A 19,871-nucleotide genomic window follows, 5' to 3' on the forward strand; every position below is an offset into this window, starting at 1 on the left:
TACTAAAAAAAATCTATTCTAAATAATTATTAAATATTTTTAGGAAATTACAACAAAAATACAAATAAATGAATAGAAATGAGTCAGTTGAAGTTTCAATTCTTTTGTATTTTGCTTCATGTTCGGTAAAATCTAACTGTTTGTAACTCTACCAAATTGTTACGACAAAAACCAAAAGAAGTTAAACTTTGCCAAATATAAATTGCGATTCCAGTCAGTTTCATTTCAACAATTTTAATGTTTAAAGTATAAGTATTTAGCTCCGAAGATACGTAATTGCAAATTGTGAAAAAATTCTAATAGACAAAAATGTCATTCAAACCTGCACTTACACATTGAGCTCATTATTAAAATATTTATTTGAAAATATCCGAGAATATTTTCATAGTAAAACAAAAGTAATTAGAAAAACATTTTATTTTGATAAAAGAGCATTTCATTTCCATCTTATCATATTATGTAAACACTAATCTTAAAATTATATACACGCATGTAAAAAATAAGTAAAAACGATTCAGTCATGATGAGACATTTCTTCCACGTAAATTTTATTTTGAACAAAGTTTCTGACTGTGGCCAGCTGCTGTTCCCAATCATTATAAAACCATTGATCAAAACTCTCAATCGTTTGAAACCTTAATCCGTTCTGCCACAAATTTGAACTGCTATGATTAAAATACTGACTGTACTGATTGTGATAATGAGTATGTTCGTTTGAAACTGGATCGTAACTCCTTGTACTCATTGGTACTTCACACGTATTAATCCTAGCAGTTGATTGTAAAGCCACTTCTTGGCCACTATTGCTTTGCACAGCTTCGGATGCTGTCTTCTGTGGTTCAACGGGTATCCATTTCATAAAACTATAATCATCCACATCTACCTCACAGTTAACTTGTATTTCCTTCTCTACCTCAAAATCGTAGTCTTCATCATAGCTCTGATTATCGGGATTTTCATCCTGATTCCCAGAGTCCTCTGATATATTCATTGCTTCTTGGTATTCCGGTGACAATTTCTTTTTTTCTTCATCTGATAGATAGTTTTGCCACCTTTCCTCCGCTGCTGATATTTGAGACTTGTAGGCTAATCCAAATATATTTTCTAAGCAAATGCCTTGGCCCAGTCCATTTGTTTGATCAGGTTTGGATTCTAAATTCTCTTGCCTTTTATTTGAACAAAGGTAAGTCTCTAAGTCAGTATAATCTTCGCTGGAAACTTCTATGTCGCATAACATCTTAGCCACATTTACTAAAGCTTTATTAGTGGCAAATATCTTGTCTTTGCTGGTATTTGAGGAAGAGTTACTACTAACATCGCCTCCTTCTGCTATCTGCTTTAATAGCAAGCTAGGACTTGGCACTTTCTGATTTGGTAATGCATGTTGCTGCTGCTTTAGGGACGTTTCAGGCCGAGGATCTATGTTAAGCATATTATTATTTACAACTTGTGCGGATGAGGATGGAGATTCGTTCGATTCAAAGCAACCAGAAGCAAGCTGATTTAATGTCGAATGTACGTCTTTACTTATTTTTGATTCGACAACATTATCCGGCACAGCAATTTGTTTATTCGATGCTGGTTTTGATTTTTTTTTATTTTTGACACTTTTCTCTTTATAGTTTTCGACTAAACAAGTCCTGATTTGAGTAACTTCATTGTTATAGAAGGCTGTATCTTTAACAATGCCAAACAAATACCTATCCTTTGGAATGGCATTCATGTCTAATACATATCGATCGTTCAAAATAGGAATAGATAGATGTTCTCCGCCAATAAATCCTAAGATTGTTTGTAATAATAAAGTTTCTTGGCTGGTAAAAGCCATATTAATACAATTGCCGGTTGAGCCGTAACGCCCAGCACGACCCATCCGATGTAGATAAGTTGTGGCACTTGCAGGAATATCATAATTTATTACCAAATCTAAATTGGGAGCGTCAATACCACGAGAAGATAGATCCGTAGTTACTAAAATTCTATGCTTGACATTTTTAAAATCTGCGAAAGAACTTAGTCGATCAATCTGCTTCTGTGCCGCCGACATATAAATTGAATTCCACCCATTTTTGTTTAATAGATAGCTTAAAGTCTCAGCTCGGTTTTGATAGTTGGCAAAAATTACACATTGGACAAATGGAACGGCGGAAAGTATTTTCAACAGTTCCTGATTTTTTGCGGTTGTTACTACAACTATATTTGAAGACACTTGCTGCAATCTAACATAATGCCTCAAACCCAACAGTAACGGTGTTTCTAACTCTACACTGACAATAACGGGACTTCGCATGTATTGTTCTAAGAACTTTTGCAGTTCATGTGGATAAGTAGCACTGCACATAATGATTTGCTTATAATCCGGCAATGCATTATAAATTTCATTAATGTCATTCTGGAAGCTATCTTCTGTTAACTTATCCGCTTCATCTAAGACAAATATCTTGACAAATTCAATGGATAGGCTTCCACCTAAAATTAGTTCTTTAACTCGTCCTGGAGTACCAACGGCAATATGGCAGCCTTTGCATTTCGCTTTATCGTTACTAATCGGCAGTCCTCCAATAAAACATTCGACAGAGAGTCCTGGAAAGGCAAACTTTCTAAATTGCTAATGTGAAAAATAAACCATAGTACATGATGTAGTTGCCACATGATTCTAAATACACTTGACTTTTTAGCACGAATAATGTAGATAAGTCTTAGACACAAATAAGTTACAATTTGACCTGATGGATAAGCAGAACGTGATTACTATTCAACAATAATTTGTATGCCGACGATCTTTTTGAATGCATTAACAGCCGCCACTATTTTATAACATTTTCAATATTCTCAATAAAAATCCCTTTGTCATTCTGTGGTAAGTGGAGAGTTTGCTGCATTTAGTCCAGCGCCAACCTCGTTATTGAGTAATAGATTAGTATCGGTTGTTTGTTGGAACCAAATTATTATGCTTCTTTCTAACTTTCTAATTTCAAGCTTTTCTGCAAAAATGTAGAGCACATTAAGCCGCGCCCAGACGTGAAACCGAAATTCGTAACGTGACATCGTAGCACACCAAAGTTAATGTTCGGTTCGCTTGAGCTTAAAGTTTATACCAGAATTGAAAAATTTGCGTATTTGAAACTACCAATTAACGTTCTTCTTAACAGTTGTCGACCGACAATTTAAAATAAATATGTTCCTTTCACAATAAATACATTGAAATACATGGAATATTTTACATTTGTTCCCATTGTGTTGGATGGACTTATTCTTAGTAGAGGCGCAGGTTAATAAAACTTACCTTTATGATACTTTCCAACGCTCCTTATTACATCCTGAATTTGAACTGCAATTTCTCTTGTGGGTGCCAATATCAACACTTGAGGCTCTGCTTTGTCCAATTTGATTGACTCCAAGGAAATTATTCCGAATACTAAAGTTTTGCCGGTCCCAGATTTGGATTTAACAATTATGTCTGAAGAAAATATGCATAAGCAATCGTTACTCTATGATGTATACATTATACGTTTACGCAAAAGAAGCATTTGTATGGATAATTTATTTTCACAACCTAAGTACTTGCATTGGAAACGAGAAATAAGGCGAAAATTCACTCTTTTAGCGCTTTGCGACCTAAATTGAGAATCATTGAATATTCTCAACTAATTGAGAGTGGCGAATTTATTGTTCCATCAGTTAAATGACCTGCTTCTTATATTTGCTCGTTAGTTTCACATGTAATTTTTATAGTTTTTTGTAATTTTGTAGTTTAAATTGTGCAATCAAATACAATCTTGTCAAAATTCGGTTTCTTACAAATATTTTAATTTTGAGGGAGATTTATTTTATTTGCTATTTTTTACTGAGCTTGCTAAATATTCCCAAATAACACATCCAGCAAAATGACGCCAATTTTTAATCACCCCATATAAATAATGTGAGTAGTTCACTCATAATGGGTCTCAGGAATAAAAATGGAGCATTTCCTTTGAAGCAGGAGGGAGAAGAAAAAGCTTTTGCTCGTTTCTAATGAATAATGGTTTGGTTTGCTATTGCTTCGTAGTAAATGCTTCGTTATTTAGACGGCTTGATACACTAGACAAGTCTAAACAAGAATATTTTCTTATGATGTCTGGTTGATTATAAAAGACATTCTTTGCAGTAGTTATAATATGAATGCGGAAGAAGCAAGGCTAGAGAGAGAAGAAGAAGCTCCGAGGAGAAAGCACGATTTGTGAAAATACCGATCAGGCAAAATTTGTAAAGTTTCTTTTTCCAAAATCCAATTTCCTCCTGGCTTTGGATTTCACTTTTAACGTTGAATATCGCTCGCACTTCTTCTGCAATATTATATAGAACAACGCAGCACACTATTAGTTTAGGAATGTTTTCAAGCTTCACTCGAACTTTATATTGCTGTATGGAAAATATTTGCTTCAACTGTCCAAAGCAACGTTCAATACATCACTTTCCTTCTTCAACAAATTATTTTATTGTTTTTTTATTTTATAGATAACACATTATTTTCGTAATGTGTTATCTGTGAGAACCTGACAAATTGGGGCGAGTTGAATCATCATTTATATTATGCACCGTCCCATAAAAGCCATCGAAATCAAGTTTTGCATCTCAACAAACCCCCGCTATCAATATGTATTATTAATAAGATATTAACATTCTTACCTAGGCCGCAGCGCCCAATTGGTAAAGCTTTTACCTGGATGGGTGAGGGCTTTTCAAACCCAGCATCAGTTAGAGCTTTTAGAATTTCAGCTGGCAAAATCAGTGAAGAGAAATAAATATTCTCATTTAAGAGTACATCTCTGGAACGTTCCTTAGATGATAATGAATGAGCTAATTTATCGTATTTCTCCATTTTAATGTTCTCTTGAACGATGAAAATACAGCTTTAAAGATTAAAGAAGCAAACGACTAAAATAAATATAAACAAGTTTGTTTGATGTTTGAGGTTATAGGGTTGCTCTACTTCGTTCGTCTTTAGAGTAAAAAGTTTAATTTAAATTTAATTTATTACGGAAATACTGTTTTTTCGGAAATAGCAGACGTGTACCTACATTATACTGTATTTCCAAACCTACCAGCATGCCTATGACCAATGAAAGTTGTTATTAGTTTTCGGTTTTCTATTACGAATACGGTTTTTATGCAAATATGGCAATGTGCCGGGAGGCTGATTAACTTAATTTACATAATAAGATAACTTTTTAAATGGGAAAAAGAAATTGTTAAATGGTGTTAACTGTGAGTTCTTTTAATCAAACATTTTTTTTGTGAAATCCATAACGTAACATAATACCTGAGGAAATTAATAATACTAATGAAACTGATTTGGAGAGTTTTATTGAGGTGATATAACTTACCACTGGAAATGGTTACCGATTGATAACAGCGTAAGTAATGTAATAAAAGTCATAGAATAAGTAAAATAAGTAAGATAAAAGTGTGGTCATTCGTTACTATGTAGTAAATATGTAACACGTGCTTTGATGGTTTTACTATTTTATTATTCCTTTATCAATATATTTATATGTAAAAGATCAATTGAGAATTTACAATTTTTTTCCTGTCTTCAACACTCAATTCACCCACTTCAATTTTTTTCCTGTTGCACAAATGTTCAAATGTTGAATAAATTAATGAATATTCGGATAACATTTTTTACGGTTGGTAGCAATGCTTTTGGTCAACTGTCAATAGTCAGATTGGTAAGAATTATAATCAAATAAGTAAACACTAAACATAGTTAAAGTTTCTATTTTACCGACTTTTTCATACTTATTTTGTTAAAGTTGTTCTGTTCGGGGATAGTTAGATGTATTGGCTCATGTAAGTTGGTTTTGTCATGTATTATTGAAAAGGTATACATATTCTAAAGAAGTTCGCTTCTAATATTGCCAAGCTTTTCAGCAATATTAGAAGCAGCAATTGGCGCACAAATAACTTTTTTCAAACATTTTTAAGTAGGAATTAAGGTTCCTGGATTATCTCGATACCCATGATAATTCTATAGTATTTCCTGTCCATACAAGCAAGGAAGATAGCTTGGTCGCAAACTTATCCCTATCTATCTATGAAATTGGATGTTGCCTTTGAAAACTACCTAATTCAACTTTGTTGTTACAGTTTCGATCCAAATTTATAAAATATAGACGAATTGTATGAAAAAAACGAACATTTTATGACAAAAAGGAGCTTTAAGGTCTACTCGCCTACCCATTCCGGTTTTCCACGCGCACTTCTAATACTATTTACATATAGATACTAATCCTCACTAAAGAACACCGTTAGCTTATAAAAGTGGTCGTAATTAAAGGCTCGTTCAGACGGTGACCCCTGTCGACAATGGATGTCATAAGGGATAGCTTTTTAAGTGAACCAAACACATCGCTAAATTCTAGCCAATTTTCTAAACTGCCATCATGTTTAACACTTTGCAAAGGATTATTATATTGTAACGGAAATGGCCTGGGGTACTCACGTTTGGAATGGGGGATCGAAATTCATGGTATTTCAGTAAATGGGAGCCCCATTTGGGCCCCATTTACTGTCAAATATGACACTGACAAACGGGAAATTTCGCACTGGGGAGTCAGTGAAGTGACAGCAGCGACCGGGTGCAGAAGAAGTTAAACCCCGCGAGTTGGAAATCCGAGTTTTGCGTTTGTTATTGTTATTGTTTGTGAAGTAGACGTTAATTTAGAAGTTAGTTTGGTCCTGTTCCGTAGTTAAAGTTATATCGAGTGGAATAAAAGTTGGAAGCAGAAGAAAGAGTTATACTCGGCCATCCACGGTACAATATGCTGAAACACTAGATTTGTTTAAATCATCATTAACTTCAAACGATTTATTATTATGCTAATATTTTTTTGCCAAAGAAATTTGAGCATAGAATTTGTTTTCGAAATCAATCTCTCTTTCTAATTCACCTTTGTAAAATATTTTTCAAGTAAACTACCTCCAATTCCCATAATTCTATTCTCGAGTTCGAGAATATCTTCAGGCAAAATGTTAATTTATATTAATCTTTAAAATTGTCAAGATATTTAGTAAAATGTGTAAAGCCTGTGTGCCATGCATACGTTTATACGATGGTACGATGATACGAAAGTGTTTCTATTGGTTGGAGATCTGACAATTCGTCCGCCGTCGTACTAACTGACAGATCTCCAACCAATAGACAGTTTGCTTGCAAAAATGATAGAATTAATAGAAAATTCGCACCATTCATCGCTTTGCAGGGAACTTCATTCAGGGATTCATCTTCAAATTTGGCACAAAAACGAAATAATTTGATTCAGTTTTTTACCAAAAGGAAATAAGATTATTTTGAAAGAGCGAACAGGGCAAAATCTGCAAAATTTCAGGTCTCCATTTTTAGTAACGTTTTCATTAAGCAATTATACGCAAAAAACGCATATTTTTTATTTTACTTAAAAACACTGACAATCTTCAGGTATTCTCTCCGATAAATTTTACTAAAACACTCGCCTCCTTAACAGCTTTGCAAAAATTGTTTCGAAGCTTCGAATTTTTGACAAAACCCTAATAATGTTTTCTGGGTTTTTTCATCATTAAATTACTTAAATAATCACGTTATATCATGTATTTTGTCCACAGAAAAGTATAGAACAATTTCACTTAAAATGGCACCTGGACTATCTGTGAATTGGCAATTGAGGCAAATTGTGAGCGACAAGCTCATTCTCATAGACACTGCTGGAGCCCTGGTTGGTCGGAGTAATAATGCTAAAGTGTGCCTTAGAAGTAATAAAACATCCAGAGCACATGCACACCTGGCCATAGATCCTAATAACAACCTCAATATCGTCGACTTAAAAGTGCTTATATGATGTTTTAATGCCGTTAAACCAGGTTTCAATTAATCACTAAATTTTAGAGCACCAATGGAACATTTGTGAATGGGCAGCAGATTCCTGTATCTGGCAAGCAAGTATGCTCGGGTGATATCATCAGTTTTGGACTATCCACTATTGATTTATCTGACGAACTGATAGACAAAGAATGTTTTTTCCAAGCCACGCAAATTGAACAAGCCAAGGTAGATCGTAAAATATATATAGTTTTCGTCCTTAGTTTTATTGAAATTATTTTTCTCTTTATGCCACATTTTGTTTTTGGTTCATTTCAGAACAAACCAGAAGCTGCAGACTCCACAACTAATGAACTTGATAATTCAATCATCCCCATAGAAATTGATGATTCTTCTGACGAATTTTTGGACGATAAACGGCATACTTCTACGCCATCCGATTCGTCATCGGTTGTCAAAACAGAGAACGTTTTCAAATCCGAAATGAGGCTAAATAATATTCATACGTTAAGTGAAGCACCAATGGTAATCAGTAGTAGTTCAGGACGGGTTTCCGCAAAAATTGCCAATCGCGTATTGACTGTCTCATTGGATCGCACACCCCAGCAGCCAAAGTCACCTAAAATATCTACGATTTTAACAGAAAGTGATTTTGGTAATATTTCATTTAAAATCGATGCTGATTCGTTAGACAAGAAGGATAAGTTACTGAAGGAACCCGCAATAAATACAAATGGCAGTGGTAATCTAATCATTGGATGCACGAAAATATTCGGCAACAGTAGGGTATTACCAGACAACAAATCCACAGATGAAGTTGAATCAGTTGAAAACGTCCCTGAGATTAAGCCTACAGCATTATTAAAATCATTTTCAACAAATGATAGTAGCAACTGCTTATTAATTGATTTGACTAATGATGATGAGGATGACGAAGCAGATATTTCTAACAGTCAAATTTGCCACATGTCGCAGATTGTACAGACAACAGTGCCAGATGATAAGTACCAACAAATCAAACATGAGCTAGCCGAAATGGATTACTGTACGGAAGAAGTAATTGTAAATGCGGTCCCAATTAATTTAGAAGATGATATGGAGACTGGTTTTGATAACACTCAGGACATATGGGAACTTCTTGAAGGTGGATTCGAAGAGATCAATGATAAGATAGATAAAAACACCCACGATAACAATGCTAAAGATATACCTGTTTCACCTGAAATAGATTTCAGTGACAACTGCCCTACAAATACATTTCCATCAAATTCAAACTCCAGTACTGTTTCTGAACCGACTGTTCCTGAAGACGACATCAAAAATAATTGTAATTCAACACGGACAAGTAAATCTGATAAACCGAAAAACAAATTTAATAAGCCTCCAATAATTGAACCTCATTTCATACAGCCTTCAACAAAATCAACCAAGCAATCATTAACAACAAATAGCAAGTCGACGAATAAAAGAAAGACATCAGTTGAATCTCCAGTTAAAATTAAACGAGCTAAAAGTGTCGACGTATTTAATCCATTGAAAACTGTTAAAAATGTTACCAAAAATATGGCGAAAAAACGGCGTAGTCCATTGAAACCAACTGTTGATAAAGCAGCTGTTGAAAAAGCACAGAATGTCCTAGAAAATCGACGAGCGAAATTAAAAGAACTAACCACTGCAAAGGGCAAATGCAGCGAGAACCTTTCAGTCGACATTCCATGCAGCTCAATGCAAGAAGTAAATGACGATCAAACATTTGTTTGCCCAAGTACGGCCGTTAAAACAAGGATTGCACGAAACGATTCAACTAAATATTCGACTGGACCTGTCGAAAAAGATAACAGCCGCTGCTTTAAAATGCCTGCCAGTCGACCTCAACCAGATATTCGAGCACCTCTTTCCCTAGCGCGTGCGGCATATGACCTGCGTCGAACTAAGTCTTCAGAAGAAATAAAGGTGAGTTGCAAAATAACACTTCTTCTAATGGCAGCTTCGATGTAGACGTTTTATGAGTTTGATTGTTGACTTTTCACAGCTGGGAAGAGGAAATTCTACCCAAAATATGGAGAAAACTAATCCTAATTCATTTAGGCGTAGTACAGGTTTAATAAATACTCAAACTCAAAAACTCAAAAATGCTTTGAAAACGAATGCGATACAAAACTTACCCCCTGGTACCCGAATGAAACAACCTAAGCACGCTGCTGCGAAAGCACAGTATTCTGCAAGTGTTAGTTCAAATCAAGACGCTTCGAGAAGATTGATGTGGACCAATGGTGGCCCTGCAAAACGATTACCTATCAGGTATTTAAAATTTCCGAGCATTTCATCTATTTGAAATGTAATACGGTTATAACTTAATTTTAGGCAGCTACCTAAAGTTGATGATATTGCAAAGAAAATGGTACAATGGTTACCAAGCTGGCTTTTGGAACAAGTAGATATTGATGCGAGTCCGCCCATAAATAATCCACCCGCTACAAAGATACCTCAAACATTTCAAGACTTTGGTCATTACTACCAGACATTTTATAAACTGATATTGTTGGAATCCTGGCAGTATTTGTTCAGTGGCTTTCGAGAGGCCAAAGAGTAAGTCTATTGTCATTATTTGAAAATTCTATATGATTTTCAACTTTAATTGTAGTCAACCGAGAAAAGTAAGAATCGATCATCTGCGAGTTGCTAATGATGTAATCATTTTGGATTGCACTTGTGAGTATAAATTCGAATTAAGATTACTATGTAATAAATTGGTAATTCCGTTTCAGGTTATATCACTAAAAATGAATTGAAGAAAGAGCTTTTCTACAGACCAGACGATTTCGTATTGTTGGAATGCGCTATGAAAACTGAAAATAATTCCTACGCGTCGTTAAATTTCGGAATTATACAAAACTGCAAGAAAACAACACTCACCGAAGCTTGCGATGTTTGGATTAAACGTAAGGTTTCGTCATATCATTTTATAATAGGTCTTTTGCAGGGTTTTGTCGTGAGTTGTTTTTATATTGCAATATATTGGAGATGTATACTTCTTTGATTCCTTTCTGTAGGCGATCTATGTGGAGACCCTCACACTAAACTAGAATTTACTATGATAACTCGGTATCAGCCGGATAAGGAGATGAACGTTAAAAAAAAGCCTATAATTAAACTACTTTCCAACCTAAGGACATATTTCATGTTAATAAGGGCTGTTAAGGGTTTTGCTAACTCACCTTTACATCCGATGGTGTTAAATCCTCAAATAACAGACTATAAAATTACGACTACTCATCATAATCTGAAATATAAAGTGAGTTGTATATTTGAAGTAATTTTTCACTGTTAAGTTCATAGCATAAATGGTTTGACAACAATTTACTGCAAAAATCATTAATTATGGACGATACTTTTTAGAATGAATTGAATGTTGAACAAAAATGTACAGTCTTGCAAGCCGCTAGTTTGTGCACTGGAAATAAGCCCGGAATTTATTGCATCAAAGGCCCACCTGGCACCGGAAAGTCAACCGTAATCGCAAACTTAGTATTTCAAATACTATTTTCGCATTATTACGGCAAAGAACAACAACGGCCAATGATTCTTTTAGTGGCGCCATCAAATACCGCGATAGATACTTTACTATCAAAGATGATGTCTTTGAAACGAGGTGTGTCTGTAGGTGAGTGTTCCTTTATAGAGTAGACCAGAAAATAATCATTCGAGCTATTTAACTTGACTTATGTCGTTTTTAGAAATGCAAACAAAAATCAAATGCGTACGAATTGGGCCCGAATCTAGCATTAGTAAAGGCGTACAAGGATATTCTCTACCTAGATTGGCTGAAAAACATATGCCCCTGAATCATCAGGCCAATGCAAATATTTGGGTATGTACGAAAATTATTTTCATAATTTTATACAATCTACAAAACTTTGGAAAATTTAGGCTAATAAACAGAAACATCAAAGCCCATTGGATTGCTTGAAAGATTACTTTGGAGACCAATATTATCATGAACTGAAAAAGTGCGAAAATATCATTCTTAGCAAAAGTAATATCATTTGTACAACCTTAAACAGTTGTATTAATGGACTTCTGATGGACGCAGTGAACAGGCAAGATATTTTAGTTAAATATAAATAAATTTGAAGAAAAACCCAACATAATTTGAATGATGATTGGTAAGAGCGCATTCTGTACTCATTTTTTAAGTAATTTTAGGGGTATTCTTCAATTCACGTGTTGCATAGTTGATGAGGCTACTCAGTGTCATGAGGTGGAAGTTCTTTTGCCTACATTACTTGGCATTGATAAATTTGTGTTAGTTGGAGATCCACAACAACTTAGTGCTACGATAATGAACAGAGTAATTTATTGGATAATTGAATTAGAAGCAGTCTTTACATCCGTCTTGTTTCAGGATGCCTTAAAGCTGGGGTTTGGCCAAAGCTTATTTTCGAGACTGGCAAATAGCTTCGGATCCGATCCCAGGTCGCCTATCAAAATGCTTACAGAACAGTATCGAATGCATCCCGAAATATGTTCTTTTCCCAATAGCCAATTTTATGAGGGAAAGTTAAGGTAATATCAGTTATAATGCTTTAGACTAAATCCATCCAATATTTTGTTAAACGAGTTTATGGCTGGTTGTACTTTAAAAAATCGCTGCAGAACTTTTTGAAGCGAACAGTCCTCTCAAGATTCTAGCGAAGAGCCTAATTTGTGTTGTTTCTTTTTGGATTTTGTGCAGTTTTTGTCCATCTTTACATCTTGTTACTTGGTTGATACGTTTACAAATATTTTTGAATTTAGTACCAATAAGGTGTTTTTGATACGCCGACAAGAAAATATAGAAATACCTTTACCTACATTTGCGTGCTTCCATATGATTTCTGGTACCGATAGAATAAATTTCGTGTAAATTCAGCGAAATTTAATGCCTGAAACATATGATTTAATTATATTCTATTGCTTTCATTTGAATGTACCTTTTTCTTGCAGATCAGTCGCAAATCCTTCAAATAAATTACCTGAAGAAATTAAGCCTTATTTAGTTTTTAATTTGGAATATGTAAATAATTCCAGGGAATACACTAACATGGGTGAAATAATTGTAATAAAAAAAATTCTAAGTTCCATCATCAGCTTAGTAGGCAAGAGCTGCAATTATACAATTGGAATTATTACGCCGTACAGAGCGCAAAAGGATTTAATATGCGATAACATTGCAGATCTAGAGTAAGTACTCAATTGATTTGATTAGTTTTATCATATTAAATTTGGAAAGTTGATGCTATTTTACCAAAAAGAGCCTCACAATTTCATTTAATTTACAAACTATGTAATTAAAAACTCGAAATAGTAATGTTTTCTCACATATTAACCTCGTTATACTAACATTATTGGTGAGCGATTAGAGCACATTATAGGTGAGAGTCATCAACTTTGCAAGTCCATTAGCAAAAAAAATATTGATTTCAGAAGTACATAATTATATTTTTTTAAGGGCAAACAATAACTGTAAAATAATCACAAACACTGTAGATAGCTTTCAAGGTTCCGAGAACGATGTTATTATAATTTCTTGTGTTCGAGAATCGTCAAACTCATTTTTACAAAATGAATGTAGATTAAACGTGGCTTTGACCAGAGCTAAGCAGGCCTTATACATAGTCGGGAATTACATTCTATTTAAGGTGAGCAAAGGGTTAAGCTGTGATGATTGAGTGATAACGAATCATTAAAATTATTTTTTACAATAAATTAATGCAAAAACTATATCTATATTTTCAGGAGTGTAGGCCATTATATAATCTTCGAGAAGATGCGAAAAGACGCAACGTTCTATTGGATATTAAGCAAAATCCAAATACTATAACCAATTTTGATAGATATTTGATTAAGAAACGAAACAATAGAAATACCGCTGTGTAAAAATGTATCGTTAATTTAAGGTTCAGTTCATACGATTTTACCTGTTGTGTGTTCAGAGGTGTCAATTGTTTAGAAATGTGTAGATCTCAGCGTAAGGGTGCATTATCTCAAGATCAAACAAAAAGTGTTCCTTATTTTATAGATTTTAGTAGTTGTAGCACAGCTTATATCATATATAACCTGTGGTGGTAGTAGTACTAGTCTAGGGGCACCCGAACGGGCCCCGCTTATATGTCTTAATTAATTAGGAAAATAGTGATTTTGACTAATTTTCATCATTGAGCTTTAACTAATGTTTTAAAGCCAAATGGTTTAACTTAACAGGCGGTCGGTTATCCGATAACTCTTAATACGACTCAAAAATTGTGCTTTTAAGTTCAATACTTTGTGCCATAAAATGATGCGCTGTATAAATTGCGGAACTAACAAAATATTATAGTATAATGTCACTCGGCATCAGTTTGTAACATACTTTACGTCTGAAGCGAATCTATCTTGCAAATATTTATTGCCTAAATGAACTTACAGACGATGTTCTGCACGTTTTCAATTCTTTCTGTCCCTTCCAATTGTTTGTGCCCGATAGTTATCAACATGTGCTTAAAAAGATATATGGGAGCATTTGGCCAAATTTCTAATAAAAATCGACTATTCTCGCAAAAAAATAAACACGATTGTTAAGAGAAAATGGCATAATTCTAAAAATTACCACATCTCCAGATGCATTTCAGGTGTAAAATAGTCCATGTCATTTATATTATGTATTGCGAGGCCACATCCAAGAACATTTCCTCCTATAGCGTTTTCAAGCAATATATTTGTTTTATACACGCTTATGTAGTTTGATCTTGGGGTGACAGTCTAGGCCGAAGGCTTGTGATCATACCAGTGAATGTTATGTTAATGTGCTACTTAAACATTGTGTGCTCACATTTTGTGCTCAATTAATTTGTTAAGAGTCTTAATTAAGTGAACTTTTGCTGTAATTCAATTAATCATTTTTAGACAAAAATACTGTTATTTCATTTCTTACTCAAAAATTAAGAACTAACTTCTGACTCCGTAACTGTTAAGTTAAAAAATATATTTCAAGAATTATATAATATACTTTTGATACGCTATTATAAACCTGTCGTTATTTGTATGTAAATTTGTTAATTAGAAATAGTAAACAGATAACTGAGTTTCCACGATTGCAATACATCTTTTCATTTTGAGAAGTTGCCCCTATCAGAAATGATTGAAAACTCTTTTTTGTTGTCGATCCCTAAAGTGTGGAAATGCAATGGGTCTCCTTTTAGGACCAATCGATACTCAGGTTCCCATAATTAATTTGTTTCTTAAATCAATCTCATTCCAAAAAAAACATACCACGTTATAGTTAGTTATCAAATCACGGAGACATATTCGGTAGTATCAAACAACGACATAGTTTTTTTTTAATATATACAGAAGTACAGGATATTTTCTCATAAGTTGACACCCCCTCTAGATCGCTTATTTCAAAAAAATTGGGAAAGTGACGAACACAATTTCCCGATTTCAGAAATATATATATTGCCTAGATTTGTATGTTTTAAAAATTTTAAATAGCAACAAATTAAAGTAGCCTGCAATGAAACAAAAAAACTATATAAAGAGAACATAACGGGATTTATTGCTGCTATAAATTTCAGAACAAATAAATAAATAAAAACAACAATCAAATCACTGATTTTGTATATTACCTCCGTTTAACGCTAGAATCTACTTCAATTTTACCTATAACGTTTTGATTAATATTAATACCGTTAATTGCGTCCACTATTTTCAGGCGTCTAACTAGAGTCTCATACACAATATTCTTTAAATAAATCCAGAGAAAAAAATCAAGAGGCGTTAGGTCGGCGTTATTTGGAGGCCATTGGATAGGACCCGCTCGTACAATCCAGATATCAACATTTTCATTAAAAAGTGCTACCGGGCGAACGTTATGGGTTGGAGGGAGCGCCTTGTCGAATTTGAAAGCTACTTTGATTTGTGGATATTGATAGTTTTTAAAAGGTAATATAGGAGAAACGGCTAATACAAAATAGGCAAAATGTATATTTTTTAAATCAGGAAAAAAATCCTATTGGTATGTCTAAAAATATATAGGGCGTTTTCTTAAAAAAAAGACTGCCAATTTTTGTATTTTTATTTTAAACTCAGATTTCAAAAATTTAAGTAAAATTAAACAACTTTTGTGTTGGTCAGTTTCCCAATTTTTGTTTAAATAAACGATCTAGGGGAGGGTCAACTTATGATCAAACACTCTGTACACGTAGTTCGCCTTTCGCATCCTAAAAAATTAGCTCGATTCTACAAGTAATTCATTCCATAATAGCATTACCTATTAGGATTCGAATTTCCCACAAATAAAACGAACCGTTAGAAATATGATGTATTTACTACCTAATAACTAAATTAATACAAAAATGAAACCTATCTTAAACATTCCGATTAAGATTGTACTGTCGTGATAAAATTATTGTATGTGAAACGAGAAGATAAAACCGTCTGATAAAATTATTACCTATTCTTATTAATGCGAATATGGTCTGATATAAATGACAATTTCCATAACTGTAAATTAACATTTCGAACAGTATCCTCCCGTTTGCTGTTGATAGACTTCGATGGTGTCTCCTTCTTCCATATCTAATGTGGTAGGTGTATCTGTTTCGTTTATTGGGTTGCCGTCAAAACGAAACCGTACAACTTGCGTACTAATTCCCTGGGAAGTAAAGTGAATGATGCATGAATAAAAAAATGAAACGTTAAAACTTTCATATAATTCAGTATTCGCTTGAAAACCACAAAATTTGGTTGTCTACTCGTATCAGTAAACAGGCTATAAACGGTTTCTTTTAACATTGGCACCATATGATCTATTTTAAATAATAATAAGCTACGAATTGCTTTTATTTTTTAATATTAACATAAGGCTATCAGCTTTTAATAGAAACAGATTGTTCTCATCTTTGAAATATCACATACCAAATAATACAGGGTGATGAAAACTAGGTCTTATTACTTTGAAAGTAGCCTCTAACGTATAATTGGAAAGTAACTGGTGAGTTTTTCGGGTTTTTCAGCCGTGGTGGGATGTTTTTTTTGGCGTTTTGCAAGCACGAGTGGCTGCATTCTCAGAAATAAATTCGCTTGAAAGGTCTGAAGTTGCATTCCACTTGTATGTACGTGCGAAACGACAGAAAAAACGTATTTTTCACGAGAATATATACAATGTATACTATTGTTTTCTGTTTCGTTTATTTTAAAATCGTTTATTTGAAATTTTTTTTGACTTATAGTAGTAATGTTATCAATTTGAGACACAACTGAGTATGGCGTGTCCCACACCTTTGAGAAGATACGCAGCACCTTGTATAAAAACTATAAAAAAAAGTTTACAATTACAAGGCTAACAATATGCCGCTTAAAAACTTGAGTTGCTGATTTATTTTAAAAACCCAAATTTCCGAATTTATTTTATTATTTTTTTGGCGTTAATACAAATCTTAAGCAAAACCGACTGCACGTTCTCACAGCCACTTTCAGTCAGAGAGAGATGTACATTATTAGTTTTATGCTCTGACGTTTCACCTCCAAGAAATCATAAACTTCGCTTTTTTTAAATACCTTTGTATGCTCAACAACAAATCGTAAACCATTTTTTATTCTGAATTCATCGATGTATATCTAATATATTAAAGTTTAATTATGTTTTGGTCAATTTTGGAAATTTTTTCCAATACAGAAAAGTTTGATTGATTTATACAAAGAGTCCAGACACCATCCAGGATAATAGACCCTTTCTTTTATAATCACAATGCTGCACTTGACCACAATTCACGAAGTGTTAAACAATATATGTTGGTTTGATTCCAACATTTAATCATTAAACACTTGAGAGACGCCCTGGCCAGCGCTGTCACCCGATATAACTCTACTTGATTTCTTTGCGTGGGGGTATATTAAGAATTATTTTTATGAGCTAAGTTTTCCAACTGAAGAACTTTGTATGTTGGTTGCTCCAAACTGCAGCTTTCGAAAGTGTGAAGCCTGAAAGGCTGCTGAAACCGGTAAGAGTCGACAGTTAGAAGGTCCCATTTGAGTTTAGAAAACGAGGGTTATATTTTTGAACATTTGATTTAATTTTTTTGCTTGCAGAATTTGCTAACAAATCACCAACGTATTAAAAGAAAGTTGAGGACGGTTTCTTGAAAACGAAACGTCGAAGCAAAAAACTGATATTAACGCTGACTTAAAGTTGCCATGAGAGAGGAGAGTGTAGTTAGTTTTGCTAAAGCTTTGATATTAACGCCAGGAAAAACCAGCGACATTGAAATTCGAAAATGTATGTTTTTTTCAAATGTCAGAAATAAAAATTCGTATAAAACATCCATAAGCGCCATTTCATTAGCCTTTTAATTGCTCAACTTTTTTCCGAATTCCACCAACCCCTTATGTTGGACACAGTGTACCTACTTATATGTAAGAAATAATAAATATATTTGAAGAGTATAGAATATTTTATCATGTCTCGTGAAACTGCAAATGCAGCCTTAACTCGAAAGAAGTATATTAATGTCAACGTTGGACACTTCTAACAATTCATATAAATCAGTATTACGTAATTTATTATTTTTAATGTTGTGTTCAAATTAAATAAATTTTAGCCATTAGAGAACATCATTTTTATCAATCAGTCAGGTCTTTCAGGCTGTGAATGAAACCTCATGTTGAATATTCACGCAATAAAGTTACTAACTGTAAATATTTTCAAAATTGGTCGTAAGTAGTGTCCTTGGCGACATTGGCAAAATTTGCAACAACCATCTTATTCGGGGCCTAAAAGCAATGTAGTGAAAAGTTTGTACGTTTCTACCGAAGATACTTTAAGAATAGTGACAAAAATAAAGCGATATTTAACACCCCATTAACCGTATTTCCGAAGCTATTAATTTTCGATTATATTTGGGCGAATGTTAACGTAATTATAGCTGTTGTAATTGTAGATGTAAAACATTGTTACATATTTTTCTCAAATGTACACATCTAGTTCTGGAAAAAATAAATACAAGCTCATTCTGATGCCTACACAAATTTTAAATAAAGTAAAAGTAATACAAACAACTTTAGTACTACCTACAAGCTCAAGTTCATATTAGCTAAGGCTTATTGTATAATGATTGAGACCCCGTATATAATTAGATATTTCTGCTATTACACTAACTAATAAGACAAGAAAAAATAAGTACACTCGATCAGTCTTTTCTTTTAAAGGCCTTCATCAGTTAAGATAAGACAATGAAAAATCTGATCATACTTTATAAACAGATATTTCAGGCCAATCAGCAACTGCTAAATTTGATTTCGAGATGGTTAAAACGACAGTTTGGAACTCATCCCGACCATTATAGCTGTGAGGTGAAAAACTGCATATAATTAATATTATGGTAATCATTAAACGTTCCATAGAAGAGCTATGTTATAGTGTAAATTGTAATTCACGTTGCCCATATTGGTTATGTCAATATAATTTAACTTAAATCAATTGAGCCGGAATTATTAACATCCAATGAATTATTTTCGAAATAAACGGCCTTATTCATGAATTGTAATTCAATCGTAAAGAATAAGAAAACGACACCAAGCATTGATAGCTGCTACAGTGAAGCTTAACTACTTACAGCTCTTTCACAATATGCAGTCATGAGTTTCCTAAGTGGAGTATGTCTTTTAATTTTGAATTGTACCACCGCATTATCCTGCCCAAGGACTTTCAAGTTGATACGGTCGGCCTCAGCCCCCTAGAAAACAACGCCGTTAACCTAACAAAACTCTACCGAGAATCCTGTGCCCTGTTGAGTGGAAACCATATCAAACTGACCTTTTTATCGTCACTCATTTTTTAGGAAATGTTTGCAAACAATCAACGTAAATCGATTAAAGTAAAGTGCAGTAAAATGGAGGTTATTAAACAATAAACACACACCTTTTAACATTCAATACCGGCACTGGCTTGGTTTAGTAGACAGATTGAAAGCGGCAAATACGGCAGTCGGAAACAACGCAATGTCAAAAAGCGACT

General features: G+C 33.7%; 3 protein-coding genes across 3 annotated transcripts; 1 reads left to right on the forward strand and 2 right to left on the reverse strand.

Annotated features, from left to right (window-relative positions):
• Positions 1-402: 402 nt before the first annotated feature.
• Positions 403-5,025, reverse strand: LOC109534532 (probable ATP-dependent RNA helicase DDX20). The gene is made up of 3 exons (XM_019900263.2): positions 4,669-5,025; positions 3,287-3,460; positions 403-2,583 (listed from the first exon to the last, which is right to left on the reverse strand). The coding sequence occupies exons 1-3, from the start codon at positions 4,859-4,861 to the stop codon at positions 515-517; spliced, it is 2,436 nt and encodes an 811-aa protein (XP_019755822.2). The 5' UTR covers positions 4,862-5,025; the 3' UTR covers positions 403-514.
• A 697-nt stretch (positions 5,026-5,722) lies between these two features.
• On the forward strand, positions 5,723-14,955 carry LOC109534523 (probable helicase senataxin). Its single transcript, XM_019900248.2, has 17 exons — positions 5,723-5,832; positions 7,624-7,844; positions 7,904-8,065; positions 8,156-9,790; positions 9,870-10,138; positions 10,202-10,426; positions 10,482-10,549; positions 10,606-10,779; positions 10,891-11,132; positions 11,237-11,501; positions 11,575-11,708; positions 11,768-11,937; positions 12,044-12,188; positions 12,243-12,403; positions 12,824-13,060; positions 13,329-13,518; positions 13,616-14,955. Exons 2-17 carry the CDS (start codon positions 7,650-7,652, stop codon positions 13,754-13,756), a joined length of 4,413 nt encoding a protein of 1,470 aa, XP_019755807.1. The 5' UTR covers positions 5,723-5,832; positions 7,624-7,649; the 3' UTR covers positions 13,757-14,955.
• A 1,210-nt stretch (positions 14,956-16,165) lies between these two features.
• Positions 16,166-19,841, reverse strand: LOC109534509 (small ubiquitin-related modifier 3-like). The gene is made up of 3 exons (XM_019900228.2): positions 19,671-19,841; positions 19,471-19,590; positions 16,166-16,511 (listed from the first exon to the last, which is right to left on the reverse strand). Exons 1-3 carry the CDS (start codon positions 19,686-19,688, stop codon positions 16,368-16,370), a joined length of 282 nt encoding a protein of 93 aa, XP_019755787.1. The 5' UTR covers positions 19,689-19,841; the 3' UTR covers positions 16,166-16,367.
• Positions 19,842-19,871: the final 30 nt, after the last annotated feature.

The sequence above is a fragment of the Dendroctonus ponderosae genome, unplaced genomic scaffold, assembly GCF_020466585.1.
Source record: "Dendroctonus ponderosae isolate FM_Combo_2020 unplaced genomic scaffold, Dpon_F_20191213v2 Dpon_F_20191213_8, whole genome shotgun sequence".
NCBI classification, from domain to species: domain Eukaryota; kingdom Metazoa; phylum Arthropoda; class Insecta; order Coleoptera; family Curculionidae; genus Dendroctonus; species Dendroctonus ponderosae.